We start from the raw sequence: 16,591 nt of genomic DNA on the forward strand, positions 1-16,591 counted from the left end.
GAGTTGCCTGTCCACATGACGTTGTTCCCACAAAGTTCCTCAAACATGTCTTTGACACAGAAGGTCTCAGCACTTTATGTATTATAAATAACTCTCTGGCCACTGGTATGTTCCCCTCTAGTTTTAACCACGTAGTAGTTCCACCACTCCTGAAGAACCCATGCCCTTAACAGCTATAGGCCTATCTTTAAACTGTTGCTTTTATCAAAGGCTTTAGAAAACAAAGGTTTTACTCAATTAAACAATAAAATGTATGAAAAATTCCAATCTACATTGCACGGAGACAGACAAGCAACAAATGACATCCTTTCAAAAGAAGATGTAGGGAAATGCACAATCTTAGTCCTTTTAGACCTTAGTGCAGCGTTTGACACAAAGCAGAATGCTTGGGTCAGATCCTACCTCTCATATTGAACCTACTGTTATACCCAATTCTTCATTACCTTGACAGACACCTGACAGTCACCTATGGCGTCCCTCAGGGTTCAGTTCTAGGCCACATCCTTTTGTCCCTCTACATTCTCCCAGTTGGCAACATCATTCATAATGTCTCTTTCCATTGCTATGCAGACAATACCCAGCTGTACCTCCTGTTCAAACCTACTGACCCAAACTCCATACACGCTCTTCAGAAATGCCTTACATATCCCAAGTGTTGGATGGCTCAGGACGTTTTACACCTCAATGACAGCAAATCAGAAATACGCTTATTTGGCCTTGCTAGCTCCAGAAATCTATAAATTTGTAGTTTATTCTCCAACACAATGAAAGTGGCCAGAAACCTTGGAGAGATTTTTGACTGTGACTTTATATGGAATTTTTGATTTTGAGATTTTACTGATCGCATTTAAAGCATGGCTAGGTCTGGCCTCTGACTACATTGCGTCTTAGAACTTAGACCTCTTAGTTCTCTATGAGCCAGAGCCCTCAGTCTAGATTAAAGACTAAAGATGATACAGGGCCACACGACTGTGGCCTGAGGAACATAGGCTAGCTAATTTAGTATCATCTTTTAAATCACATATTTTCTCTTGAATAAATTTGCTATATTTATCTCCTCATTGTGTATTTTACTATTCTGCTTTTATGCCTTCCTGTCAAGCACTTGTAAACTCTACTTTTAATAGGACTATTTCAACATATATATATTTTCATTATTATGCACAGAAAGCTGCTGCGACAGGTAATGGAGTGGGACTCTTTGGATGTTCACTGTTGTTTCAAGGTGCTGTCTAAATGCAGTATACTATAGAATTATATATCTATTTATTCAGAAATGATAGTCCAGACTTCATATCGAGTTTCATGTCACCAAAACGCTGGAAATCCACAAAAAGCTCTAGTTACAGTATGTAGAGGGTTTGATTCTTTATATAATTAAGACTTGGGCACAAATTCACCAATGAGGGAAAACACTGAATGACAATGCTTTTTATCTTTTTTGACAACATTTCATTTTGTGTAAAAAAAAACAACAAAAAAGACAACAAACATTTCACTTGTGTTTCTTTGTTCTTCTCTGCAAGGTGATTTTATGGTTTGTTCTCATTTTTTATGATTGTATTTATGTTTACATATATTTACCTAGTGAAGGTATTTATATTGCTATAGGTTAAGAGCAACTGACTTTGATGTATTAATGGCTGTTAATTTATGGCACTATGTGTATGTATGTATGTATAATAAAGATAGACATAGTATTGTATTAATTTGTCCTTATTATAAGTAATCATAGGAAATGCTGACTTTTAGTGACATGAGTCTTTTAGTCTTTTTTACAGTCATGAAATACCAACATATTTCGTTATAACGAGAAACTTTTCTCGTAATGAGATACCAAGAAACTTTCAAATATTATAATGAGAAAAAGATCTATAGCCTAATGAGAAAACAGCCTATGGACATCGGAGAAATTGAGAAAGGCTCGTTTACACAATTTAATCAAGTTGACTAGACGAGATAATGAGATAAGTTGGTATGTCGTAATAAGATGTCATTATAACATGAAAATATCTTGTTATAACGAGAAAAAGATCTCGTTATAACAAGAAAAGTTTCTCGTTATAACGAGATACTGAGCCTATATTTTTCTCCCACTGTGACATCAATACACTGCCGTAATTTTGTGATCAGGTGTTGTAATTTTTTTTTTTGGTGTACCCACTTTTCCTCACCCTTTCTGAACTTGAACTTCTTTCAATCAAAGCTGGGCATATGGGCATATAAATATAGCTTGCTAGCCAACTAGTTTGTGAACATCAAATTAACTCAAGTCTAGTCAACTTTATTGCCATCCCAACCCAAGCGTTGCTAGGAATTTTCTTTGGTGCCACAAGTACATTTAAAACATTAAAAACAAAAAGATTAAACATATCACAATATACTGTATACTGTACTGTAAATAAATCAGTGAATCATACATACACACCTTTCCTCTAGCCAGCCAGTTTCCTTAAAAAAATAAATAAAACTAAGTAGTATAATTACAGTTCAAATGTCCTAAAGTGCATCAAATAACATGAATGCCACACTAATTAGGATTTCAGAAACCAAATAGCCTCAGGATATGTGCTGTTCTTCAATCGCTGTCCCTGAAGGAGCTCTGTTACGCCCCGGCCTAGGGGAAATCCTGGCGCAACACAAACCAAAAGAAATAGCGGAGGATGCGATGGTACGTCTTTCTAATCCCCAGATGACAAGAGAGACTGTGATGGCGGGCCAAACTCAACACTTGGGAACGGAACTATAAGGGCACAACAACTTGTTGAACAGCATCACTTTTCAAACCAGATACAGGAGACCATTTACGCATGAAGACACCATCATCCAACCAGTAAGTAACAGGGTTTTCATCATCTGTCTGTGCAAGGGCGGTAGACAAGTAAGTAGCTAGAGTGCTGTCAGATTGCTGAGCCTGAATAAGTTTGGCTTTATCCACTGATATTTAAGTCAACTCTGCATTCACTAATTTCGGGCTAGCAGAAACACTCTTCTTGGAATCATTTGACACAGGGGTACTTTCTGAAGAGGTACTGAGTGGATCAATCATAAACTAATCACTGAGATCCACTACATTACCAAGTTTGCGAGTCTGTGCTTGCGTAACAGCGCACACAGGAAAGATAGGGGGCAAGTGGGGGCAACGTCACACACATCCAAAATATGATTTTCAATTACCTCGGGAGGAGGAAACACCTTTCCTCCTGCCAGGTCGTTCCCAAGGATAAGATCCACTCCTGATACGGGTAGTTGAGGACGCACGCCAACTCGCACACGGCCTGACACTAGGGAGGAGGAGAGATAGACAGTGTGTAATGGCACGTGTAAACCACTCATTTTAATTCCCCACACCAATATGTCGGAACCACCATATGTTTCGGGTGAGAACGGCAAGACACCACCACGGATAAATGAGTATTTTGCACCGGTATCCCGTAGGATAGTGATTGGAACTCGGTCAGCCTCATTGTCAGTCAGAGCCAAAAAACCCTCACAACAGAATGGTTTGAACTCATCATCTATCTTATCGGGAGCTTCTAACGTTTGGTCATGCTGGATACTAGGTTTGGCTTGAATGAGACCTATGGCAGATGGCCCTTTGACAGGTTTGATTTGCTCTTTTCTCTTGAGAGTGGGACAGACTGCAATGAGGTGACCGGTTTCACAGCAATAGAAACACTCGTTTTTTCACACATTCTGAACTTTTGCCTATAAGCCTCAGGAACTAGCTCATAAGCACATAACACAATGGCCTTCACAATGTCATAATTTAAACTTGAATCGATTGTAAGGCTGGCACACACCTCCTGTGCTTTTACCACTAGTGTACAGTGCAACAGAAGAGGCCACACATCCTTTGGCCAATTCAAAGTGGCTGCAATGTGTTCGAAGGCATTGAAATACGAGTCTACCTCAGACTCCCTCAACGGAGGAACAAGTGCAATATGCCGGCTTACATCAAAACTGTCATGGCGGATGGGAAGAGGTGATTGGTGGTGACTGGAGGATAGGTTGCTGGGTTGAACCCGCTCTAGGGCCCGCAGCCGCAGATACATGGTCTCAGTTTCCAGCTCCCGGTTCCTCACCTCTGCCTCTTTAATCCGAAGCACCAACCTGAGCTCCTCGGCATTCCTACCTTGGAAACCCAGGGGGTCTCCACGAGGCGATGGAACATGGTCCTCTGCACAGTGCTTCTCCTCACCACCTACAGCCATTGGAGGCATAGAGATCAAACCTCCTTGCCCCAACCGCTCACAAAGTATCAGTTTGATTTCTGCCTTCTTGGCATTCAATGGCACTTGTACATCAAAAACGTAGATCGGCTTTCCTACATCTATCCAATTTCTCCACAGTTGGATTTGTAGTAAAGTCATCCAGCTGGAACTCCATACTGCCACACTCACAAAAGAAAAAACTGCCAACCAGAAACAAAAACGCAGAAACATATGTTACCGTACCTAACAAACTTACCGAACGAGCTACCACCAGAAACGGACGGACGAGCCCCCAATTCATGTTACGTCCCGGCCTAGGGGAAAATCTGGCGCAACAAAAAAAGGATGGTTCCCCTCCTTCCCTGCTCCCAAACACAACCAGCAAACAAAAGTTTTAAGCCCCAAACTGTTTATTGTTATCATGGGAACAGGCTTCAGGGCGGGTACATGGCCAAAGTAATAAACAAAATGAAAACTAACACAAGTATCCTAATCTTACCTGTTTAAAAAGAACCAAAATTACAGGAGACTTACCTAAACTCCTAACCAAGGAAAAACAGGAGAAAAAGGATTTCAAACAAAAGGCCACCCACCCCTACAACTCCCAGGGCTGTTGCAGACCAATAAACCATCAAACAGAACACAGACACAGAACTAAAGTGCTGGCAGGTTGGAAGCTGGCAAAGAAGGGAGACATCTCTGGACAGGTGGCAGCAGCTTTATACTCTGGTGTACTCAGCAGGAACCAATCACCAGCCAGGACACACCTAGACACTCACACAGTGCAACCAATCACAGCACACCACCTGTTGGTCATCAGACACACCCACAGATATGAGAGAGAGAGAGAGAGAGAGAGAGAGAGAGAGAGAGAGAGAGAGAGAGCAGGAACACAACAGTACAGGGAAACCACACATATGACCAAGGGTCATAACAAGCTCAAAGAGAGGAAAAGCTGTATCAGAGTGGTAATTTATGATCAGTTTAAGACGATAAATCTCATAAATTGATGGGAGAGAGATGGTACTGAACATCAAACCATTTTGGTTGCAATTTTGATCACTCGCCCCAGTTGGTTACATAGAGGTCAGATTGCCTTCCAAGCCATTAGCAAAAAGGTCACACACTTTCTATCTCAGACTTGTAAAACTGGAACATAGCATCCAGGGACACACCAAATATCCTCAGCTGCTGTAAGAAATAATAGTCTCGGGTGGGCTTTTTTCACTATGAGGTGGACATTATTTTCCCATTTAAGGTTGGAAGAGATCATAGAATTAAAAAAAATTATTCTCTACTCTTTCTATAGCCTCATCTTCAATATTAAGTGGTTGGAATTTCACCTCCACCCTCTTAAAGTTAATAACAGTCTTCTTGGTCTTGTTTATGTTTAGCTGGAGATTGTTTTGGCTACACCGACCCACCAGCCTAGGAGCCAGTTCATCGTGTCCTTTACTAACCCCACCAAGGCAGCATTATCCGCAAACTTAATACATTTTCACTGTTTCATCCTGAGATATACAATCATTCATATCCAAGGAGTATAAGAGTGGTGATAAACAGCAGCCTTGGGGAGGTCACTTGTGGTCATGCCAGTTGCATGCACTCAAAACAAAACATGTCTTGTTGAGTTTGCTGCATTGCATTATGGTCTATATTGAGACTACTGTGGATAGATAAATTGGTCTCTCTGCGTCTTCTACAGTATGATGGATTTCTCCCTGTATGATTGTTGAACATCTCTGCAAAATGGTGAGTCTGGAAAGAAGCCCTCTTTGCTTTGACACTTTGCTGTCAAACTCCATTGTAGCTGTGCTGGAAATGTGTCAGTGTGACATCACATCATCCAAACACCACCAAACAACAAAATGGGCCCATAAATGCAAGGTGCCGAGCCAACAGCTGTTTTTTAACAGTGTTAAAGTGTTTTACGGTGTAGTTTTTCATGGCAGGGGTAGACTAGAAGTGTCGACTTGTGACCGAAACGTTGCCGGTTTGACTCTCCAGACTGACTTGGAAAATGTAATTGGGGAAAATGAATGAATAATGCTCTGTCCTCCCTAAACCATGACTGTCTAGGTGCCCTTGAGCAAGGCATTTACATTCAGTTGCTGTAGTGGAGCTGCTCAGTAGCTAACAGCCGTGCTCAGTCCACTAGATAAATGAAGGCAAAAATTAGAACAACTAAAAGTGGTCAGAGCCTATGGGCTTTAAAAGATTTAGCAAAAGATACTGATAATTAACTTTAATTTGAGATGGGAAGTAAGCAGATGGGAGAAGATGCCAGAGCGTTCCTAGGCAGTTGGTTTCTCCATGCGCTCTCAGTGCTCCCCATCATACAGCTGAATTACCAAGGTAAATTATGACATGTTGCCAATCTTTGTTGTAGCAGCAACAACATTATGATGCCATTTTCTTAACTTATCCGCAAGCAAACTGGTGTTGATGTGCAGATGGTGCAATAGGGCATAGGTTTGGGTTTAACATTGATAGGGACATTTTTTAACATGCTTACATAAGAGCATGCTTACACAGCGCATGCACACACATACACACACACACACACACACACACACACATACACTCACACAGCAGGATTCTGTAAAACTGTAGGTAGTAAACAGTAAACATGTTGTCACCCATGAATGATGCTGACTTGTGGGGCAATAAGTAGAAAATATGCTACTGATGTATGTGGCGGGGAAAAGGAGACGAGGTGGTGCCATTCAGTGGTGTCGTTGTGGTGCCCCCCTCAAGCCAATCAGTGCAATTTTGAAAAGAACACAGCAATAAGATGCATCATTCTCTAACGTTTAATAAAAATCCAATCAGCTGTATCCAAGATAATGTGCGTGATGTACAGACAAGTAAAGAAATATCGTCGCGCTGCCCTCAGGTCAATCAGTGCAATTTATATAGCCTAATTCCAGAATGGAGCAATGACATGCATAATTTCCTTTAATTTTGTGAAAATCCAATCAGCAGCGTCCTAGATATTGTGCATGACGTACAGACAATTAAAGTTGCAGCGCTTCCTTTTGGCCAATCAATGTAATTTTGAAAATGCTGGAACGATGACACACATCATTCAGCGAAGTTTCAAAGTTTCATTAAAATACAATAAATGACATCAGAGATTGTGCACGACAGAACGGACAGACCAGCACTGATCAATAGTCCCTCCCACGATTTCACCATGTTGGACAATTAACATTTCAAAACATGATCGCCTGCAACACACATTTTATAGCATATTTACGACTGACTGGCTGATTCTTCAGCTCTGCGGGTACAGAGGCCCTGATGTACTTAAAAGCTATTTTTCACAGTTCACAGCAGACTAAGCAATGTGGTATCTGTGAGGTTATGTTAAAATATATCAGATTTGTTTTTTGGTGAAATGTTGCTTTTAAATTGCACTCTTATAATCACTCAACCTTCATGTTTGTGTTTCCTGCGCCTAATAAAATTATACATTAAGCCCTAAACACATCATCTTAAAACCAAGTCATGGATTTCCACTGTTATAACCACTAACCTCACCTGAGACCCGGTGGCTCCACCTGCCTGTTTCACCTTACAGTCTCTGTTCCTGCTGCTGGCACCAGGGATCTTCTGATAAAATTATGCATGCTGTTTAGAAACAAAGTAAGCCGATCTATTGTTTACATTTGCTATGAGTCATTATGTACTTTTACTATGTGTGGTAAAAGGTCCTTATGTCAATTATTTTTTTGCTAAGTATTTTGTTGTAGTCACCTACTGTACAGTAGTATTGTTGGTTGACAAAACATGGATGGCGAGTGGCTACACGCTAACACACGCAAACAAGCTAGCTAGACGCGAATTACAGTTAAAACGAACAATGCTCACTTTACTTTACATGGATAATATTAGCTCAGAAGTTCAAATCAAACCAACTGTTCAATTCTATCCAGTAGAGTCGAGTTGCTTTCATTATGTGATGTTCACGTCATTTATTCACTCAATTTTGTGTGATAAATTCGAAGTTGACCCGGTCAGTCATGCAGGAGGTGAGATAGGAGCCAATGGGAGCCTCTGTCTCTCCAGCCTAAGCCAATCAAATGAGCGAGTTTTGTGAGCGGCGGAGCCAGAATTATTTAGTTAACCCTTTGTTGAGCTGACAAAATCACATTAAACAAAAGTCGTTTGAGATCGCTAAAAAATATTGGTAGGGACTATTCAGTGGACTACACAAATTTAGGCAAGAAACAGCACTTTTGCATTCATTGTCCAGTTTACAACGGGACTAATGCATGGAAAAAATAATCCCAAATGCATGGACAAATAAATCAACAGCTTGACCATACAGCCAGCTTTTATCAATTACACTTGGAAAATGCAGTGGCTCGGTGTTTGCCAATCAGTATTCTCTGTGACTAGTAGCCTGCAGGTCTTTTCACCTAGGAAAAGCCTTCCAGACACATTTTTAAATTCAAATATCAAAAAATAACACATGATAAGACCTGCCATTCCAAGGTCAGCATGGTCATACTCATTTTCCCTTGTGAAAATGTACAGTAGTAAATCTATAATACATGTAGCCTACAAAAGGACACTGATTTCAAAGCAAAACTTTTAAGTCTATTGGGACACCATGGGAGATTAAAATGAAAACTTTAGATACAATAAGGTCACCATAAACTCACTATTGACTACCTCAGACACACTCTGTGTCATTGACACATGTCATTATTGGAATATTATAGAGATTTCCTTTAGGTCTGAGTGGTTAGTGCATCATTTTACTTCATTTTTGTGGGATGCAGCTGCAGCCTTCAGTAAATATGTTGCTGGTCTTGGGGGTGTAGCCCAGATACTGACATCGAGCAGAGGGAGAGGTCAGTTGCAGCAGACCTGGAGCTGTCCACTTGACAGGAGGAGCGTCACAGCAGCTACCATGCAGCCAATACGTTTGGGAGCTGCAGTCATTTTTGGTGAGTCTGATTCAACTGTATTTTGTGAACTTGGAACTTGGAACTTGTGAAAGGGAAAAGGAAATAATACATTTTTTGACAGTAAAAGCTGCAACTTATTGATCTCGCCGTAACCCAGCATTGTGTGTTGTCATGACATTTAAAGAGAATTATGGCTTATGGCTATCATGATCCATGTACATTTAAACCAACAATTCTCAACAATTGCATTTCACCTATCTTTTACAGTCTAACCACTTGGGAAGGCAAATACATCATTAAATATAACCATACATTGTCAAGAAAAAGTGTCTTGTAAAATTATTAATAATGGTGATATACTTATCTTTCAGGAGTTGTTATTTCTCAGATATCCAGCATCAGGATTTCATCTAAATCTTCAGACTGTTTGGCTGTTTTGGACGACTGCGTGTCAGATTTATGCAAGAGTGAACAGGCATTTGGCAGTTGCATCTGTGAGGTTAACGGTAAAAATGACACATTTCTCATTTCTAATTCATGTTGCCAGGGACTGGATCACAATGTTATCCCTATGCTAGTGGCATTATTAAATTGATGATTAAATTGCCGCAGAGGGCTTAGGACATGAGCTATTCAATTGAATTGCACCTCTTGGAGTATGGTTGAAATGTAATACCGAGGCAATCGCCTGGAGCTAAGTCTGTAACCACCAAATAAATAAATAATAATAAATAGGCCTTCCCTCTCCTTGAATTTTAAATTGCTGTGACAACATTAGAAAGAAACAGAATTGTAAAGAACATTGTAATATGTAAGTGAATTTGAAATGTCTAAAAGGAAATTCTGCATAAATCCATATAATTCAGCCCTTGCTGTGACATTTGGTCATATTTGTAAGAACAAATTCTATATCAGAACCTGGAATTACAGCAGTAGCAGGTTCATAGAAAACACCTGTTGCACAGAAAAGAAAAGACCCCACTTGCTTATGGAAAATCCTGTTTATCTGCCTCCCTGTTGTGCATGTGTTATTCTAGATGAAGGGTGCCAAATAAAAGGCTCAAAGGTCTGTAACATGACCATCCAGACCATACTGGACCAATTTCCTTCACTGCAAAGGTGTATGTGTGCCTGGGAGGAGGAGCTCTGTGTCTCTATACAAGCGCTCGCCACACAATGCCACCAAAAGCCAGGTGCAGTATTCTCAGTATTCTTTGTGATAAGCATTAATAGCTAAAATTACAGTTTTGTTTACTAAAGGGGGTCCGATGTATGAGCTCAGACTATTGTGTTACAGGATGGGTGTTGTGAACAATAGACTGGCTGTAATAGACATTTGTTGGGTAAGAGCTAATCATACTTCCTATTGTGTGTAGCTCAGCAGAAGAGGAGCACTTCTGTGACGGACTGGCAATCTAGCAGTCTAATAGGCTATGGTAATTATGTCATCATGGTCTAAGGTCAAATGGATAAATGTTATTGATCAAAATCAGTCAATGCACATAAAGTGATGTCTTTGCAAAGGACTAAAGCACTGTGAATTTCTTTTTATGATAGTATATGACGGTGCTGGATCCTGCTTGAAACAAATGAATGTCTGCCTCCAAGATGAGATTTGCAACAGGCATCTGATGCTTCTTCATGCGTGTAGTGCAGACCAGTGCAACAACACCCACTGTCAGCAAGTCACTCAGCACTTCTATGCTGGCATGCCTTACAATGTAGCAGAGATGCTGGTGATGTGTGAGTGTGAGTCTTGGGATCAGGGCTGTCTGCGCATGAAGAGCACTCTGCAGAGTGGCACATGTGGAGAGGAGATCTGGACCTGCCAGGACGGGCTTAACCGCTGTCTAGGGGACTGGCACTGCAGGTATGCAGCTAAGATCTTTGTCTCCATGTCTGACACTACAAAACCTAATCGGAATAAAAGCAGAAATGGATTAAAAAAAAGAAAAAGTTACGTGTTGCTAGACTGTGAATCACTACTGCAATTCAAAGCGCATTAACTGTCTGTGTAGTGTGCTGAGAAAAGGTTTATCCCCTGTGCTTATAAGTATTGTTGGTGCAGTGGATAGTAGCATTTATTGGTATATTTTTTGTTGATGTTTAATCTAAACTCACACCAGTTAGTTACTGCTGTTTGCCTTTGTAGGACAGTGAAGAAGACTTGTGGGATCTTAAATGAGCGGCAATTTAAGAAATGATTAAAAAAAAAGTATGCTTATATATTACAAAAAGTATTGGTAATTCTTATAATGATTAGAAATCTGTCCTGATTGGTGTCCTCATGGATTAGTGGCTCAAGGCGCATACCACGCACTTTGACATTGTTGACTTGAATCAGGCCCATGAGTCACATGTCATCTCCGACTTGTTCCTGTCACTCTGCTCCCCACTGTGCCATCTAATAAAGCTGAAATACCAATGTCAATCATATACTTGTATCATGATGCAAATGTGTCAATATCGTGTGTGTGGTTAAAGTTGCTCATAGGCGGAGTCATTTTGTCCACAGTTCATGGTATGACGTATCCCTGAATATGCTTTAAAAATGTTACATTAATCACAAAATTTAAGTGTAATTATGATAGATTTCATAGTCTGTTATAGTCCTTTAAAGATGATCACTTTTTTATATAAATTTCAAACATGTATTCTTCCTAAACACCCATAAAGCAAACAGCTTCTGTACCTGAGCATGTTTTCTTCAACTTACCAGCAACGTGTTAAAGACCTTCCAAACCAAATGCTGGGAAGACACACAATGCGTTGACGATGACGACAGAAGTGATGACTGTATCGGACAGATGGATCCAGCTCTCATCCTCGGTGGAGATTTTCAATGTAAAATGGCCTTTTTAGCCACTGTGGGCACAGCGCTTCAGCATCCTTGTACTTGCAAAGGACTCTACAATGAAGACCTGCTGAAGTGCAACGTACTTCATGATATATTTCATAATCGGTCTCACTTCAGTGAGTAGGTTTTTGATTTACAGGACAGGTGTTTTCATGTTGAATCTTTCAACTATTAACTGAAAACTCCCCATTTTAAGCATGTTTTATTCTTATTTTAGTGATACCTTGGAAAAGCGTTGGTGGTCCTAAACCTCCTCAAATGAATGAATCTGAGCAAGGTCACAAAAGGGGAACTGGTAAGTTTCCATTTTAATTTCAGCACTATACTTGATTTTTACATTATTATTACTTCATCTGTTTTTCATACTCAAACAACTCTATTTATAAATGTAAAATGTGGCTTTTTCTTCACTATAGTGTGTTGATATTTTGTCTTTTCAGATTATCTGCTTATATATGCTATTGCATACGTGCTACTTAGTGGAGTTGCGCTACTAATGCCCATGGTTGTTTTCTATAATATATGGTAAGTACATCAACACAGGTCAACACAAAATATATAGTTTATAATATGTAATAACAATACAAATCAAGTGATTTTTACATAAATGTTTTTTTTTATCTTGTAGGATGTGGAGAAGAAGAGATAAAACAAAATTTCACCCTCCTAAAAAAAGCAATTGTGTTGTTATTCTCTGATGTTCTGTATATGTATATGTATATCATGAAAACGGAAAATCATTCATATTTATGATTATTCTTAAACTCTAAAGGTTTCTAGAAGGAAAATGTTCTGTGACAAAAAAGTGATGGTTGCTATTAGCCCCTTCAGTAGTTTCCCTAAAACAGCAACCTGTTGTTTCTGAAATATCAATATCATGTTGTTCACAATGTTGATCACGATGCCCAACAGATACTTATGGAAGCCCATTTCCACCACCTGTTAAAAAAATCTGGCGCATTTTATTTTTTTTCATAATCAAGTGAGATTTTTTTCTCAATAGTATGACTTCAAAAATAATTATGAGATGCTAAGTCATATTTATGAGATAGTATCTCATAATAATGACTTAGCATCTCATAATTATGACTTAGTATCTCATAAATATGACTTAGTATCTCATAATTATGAGATAGTATCTCATAATAATGACTTAGCATCTCATAATTTTGAGATAGTATCTCATAAATATGACTTAGCATCTCATAATTATGAGATACAAAATCATACTATTGAGAAAAAAATGTCACTTGATGATGAAAAAAAAAAATGTGCCAGTTTTTTTTTTTAACAGATGGCGGAAACGGGCTTCCATAGATACTCAACACACTTCCTTCACAATGTAGTAGCATTGTGAGATAAAGTCCACTTTTACATGATTTCTTTTATAGCATGTATTTTGTTACCTATTAAACGTTGGCTTAGGTAACAGACAATAATGTTTCTATGAAGAATAATCAATTCCACTCAAAGTGCTTTTTTACAGGAAACCTATCTAAGGGGGCTAATAAAAATGAACTTTGATATATTCCAGAAATAAATGCTTTAGATGTAAAATGTTGTAATGTACGACAGGATTTGTTGTATGTCAGAGATTCTTTTCTAATGAAATTGATGTGTGATCTCAGAGGATAATTTCTCTTCTCTTTTGGCGTCAGGGGCAACCATGAGAAAATATGTCAAGAAAACTCCTTCAGTTAGCAATCATTTCAATGGTTCCACAACCCCTTGTACTTTCAATCACTGTAATAGAATGCCAGTGGGTCTTACGTGTTTGAGATTGGATTGAGTCATTTGTTGTCATTTTGTGATGATTTATAGTTGTTGTAGACTGCCAGTATATCTGAAAATAAACATCTGACACCTTGAAATCCCATGACAATTTGATGAAAATGCCATGCTAATCTCTGAAGTGACACATTTTTGTGTTGATCCCCTGCCAGAATACAGGCTTTGCGGCTCATCCTCTTTAGAGGCTGTATGAAGGCATAACAGAGACTCTACTTGCAAATGAATGATCAACACAGTCTGTTTCATTGAATGGTCTTGAATGGCAATGCTTTCTAATTATTCAAACACTTCAGTCTTTCAACTGAGCACATTCTCCTAAGCATAACTAAAACAGACAAAAACACTCAACTAAAAGCAACTGAGAGTACTGAAAGGGAGTGACAGATTTAAAAGGTGCTAAGTGCATTTTAACATCAATAAATCATTACCACATTAATTTTGAGACATTAGTATAATTACTGTAAATAAGCGAGGCCATCTCCGAGTAGATTGGCAGCCTCCCCACTTTATTTTATAGTGTGTCACGGGGTCACATTTCACAGGAAATCTGCTGATATGCTTTACAGCAAAAAGTGATATTGCTTTGCAGCCCGAAACAGGAACCATTTTTAATTTGCAAGTATGGAGGAATGGCCAGCCACGCCAATCCATCTGGCCACATCTCTCATTCCCACCTAAAGTAACACTGGTGTGAGTGAATGTGAGTGAATTTAAAAAAAACCTGATGAAACTGCAATCAAGACTGTTTCAAACTATACTCTCTGAGGTCCTGGTGGCTCATACCATGTAAACACAACATCCTGGATCTTTGAAAAAAAAACAACTGTGCCTCTATAGCCCCCTGCCTTTATAAAGAACCAGACACAAATGCGTAAACTAGAACTCCTGTCTCTGTCTTGGTTTTCACAGCATCACCTCCTGTTGTGCACTCGAGGATTTTCCCAGAAAAGACTTATCCGACAGCAAATATAAAAGCTTTCGTGAACTGGATGTAAGTTGAATCACTATTGTGTTATAGCAATTGGCAACTCAGAGTGGAAAGCAGAATTTATTCATATGAAAATGTCAGAGTTTTACTCTAGAATACCTGTGAGCTTCCCAGCATGACGACAGCCTCATACTGCAAAATAAGTCCCTTATCCCTCATGTTTATTCACCCTAAATTTTTCCATATTTGTCATTTGAGCTGGCAAAGTTCCAGTCACAAGCTTTCTTATTAGACTTCCACCATCCGGTTTCCTTTTCACTATCTACAACTAGATCTGTAGAAATGCTACATGTAGAGTGAGAGAGTGAGGGGGAGAGCGCTGTCGCAAAATTTTCCCCTCAACAAATTTTTTAATGTGTGTGTGTGTGTGTGTGGGGGGGGGGGGGGGGGTATGACTTAAGTCACTTTCAGGGACACACACCAGACTTAAGACCAGTTGATTGGGGATGGCTTGTGCAATTGGGGACAAAAGCCGTGTCCCCAATTGGTAAAAAGCTGATTTTTGGGTCAGTGGTTAAGGTTAGGGTTAGGTTAAGGTTAGGGTTAGGTTAAGGTTAGGGTAAGGGTTAGGTTTAGGCAAGTAGTGGTTATGGTTATGGTTAGGGTAAGTCTCCAGGAAATGAATGTAAGTCTATGTAAATACCCCAAAAGTGACATAAGTAAGACTGTGTGTGTGTGTGTGTGTGTGTGTGTGTGTGTGTGTGTGTGTGTGTGCATGGTGACTGCACTGCATGCAACATCTTTGATGAATCAGCATTTCTGATGAAGTTGGACCATTCTGAACAGGCAATTGCCACATTTTGATATATTTATGCAAATGGACCTGTTTTCTCCCAAATCGATTCATTAGAGCAGTGGTTTTTCATCCCAGTCCAGCAGAACTCAAGAGTCCTGCTGTCTGTCTGTCTGTCTGTCTGTCTGTCTGTCTAGTCTCTGCTTGCTCTCTCTTTCTCTCTCTCACTTCTCTCTCTCAGATTCTCCAGCATATGAAGAAAAAAGTAAAAACTAGTGACTTCTGAAATCACTATCACCGACGGATGGCATCTTTTAATTTTTCTCTAACCCAGTTTTCACAGTCTTTATTCTTCTACTTTTATTTTTTTGTCTTTAGAAGAAGAGAGTCTCACTAAAACTTAAATGTCACATTCTATTTCATTATTGTATTTTATTATATTTTACAGATGGCACAATACATTGTAAACAGACAGGAAAGACACGAGAGAGAAGTGCAACAGCTTAATCATTTTACACCCATACAGTCGCAGTACATGACCATCCTCCCATACAGTGTATAGACTGAATCAGCAGGCTACACCATGCATAGACTTTCTTAAGGGCAGGGGCAAAAGTGATCAAGGGCCACTTGGGGCCAGGCTCCCTAGAGGACATTGAGTTTGGAAAAACTGCTTTAAATACTTGTTTCTGCTGGTTTGTGAGAGGAGTCTTTTCATTTTTTCTTTTAATTGGCTAAGCCCTCTCCATACTAGATGACCACAGGCTATGAAAACCTAAAAAATAATAATAATCTTTGGGGACTTAAAGTTCCTAAAGACATATACACATAAGTTAAAACCCAGATTGGAGCTTTAAAGTGCAAATGTTGCCTTTGGAGCTCTATTTATACCTAAATGAAGCAGCTGTGGTGATGCTGAGCTGAGCTCAGTGAGTAGACACACCAGACAACACTCATATTCTGTCTGTTATTTTATTCTGTAAGACCACTGGCTCTCCAGCATCTATCTTACATACAGTAGGTCTTCTAGTGAGTGACCTTTTCTGGGTTTATCCCTCAGAGCCACCCCAATGTAAAATGTAACGAGGT

At 39.5% G+C, this 16,591-nt stretch overlaps 1 protein-coding gene across 1 annotated transcript; it reads left to right on the forward strand.

The window, feature by feature from the left end:
* Positions 1-9,117: 9,117 nt before the first annotated feature.
* On the forward strand, positions 9,118-13,015 carry gfral (GDNF family receptor alpha like). Its single transcript, XM_071543811.1, has 9 exons — positions 9,118-9,172; positions 9,505-9,639; positions 10,171-10,326; positions 10,510-10,569; positions 10,691-11,003; positions 11,853-12,106; positions 12,208-12,285; positions 12,431-12,515; positions 12,619-13,015. The coding sequence occupies exons 1-9, from the start codon at positions 9,136-9,138 to the stop codon at positions 12,686-12,688; spliced, it is 1,188 nt and encodes a 395-aa protein (XP_071399912.1). The 5' UTR covers positions 9,118-9,135; the 3' UTR covers positions 12,689-13,015.
* The last annotated feature ends 3,576 nt before the right edge of the window (positions 13,016-16,591 follow it).

The sequence above is a fragment of the Centroberyx affinis genome, unplaced genomic scaffold (assembly GCF_046629955.1).
Source record: "Centroberyx affinis isolate AG114_WGS23_722 - 3 ecotype Tasmania unplaced genomic scaffold, CSIRO-AGI_Caff_v1 ptg000240l_1, whole genome shotgun sequence".
NCBI classification, from domain to species: Eukaryota; Metazoa; Chordata; class Actinopteri; order Beryciformes; family Berycidae; genus Centroberyx; species Centroberyx affinis.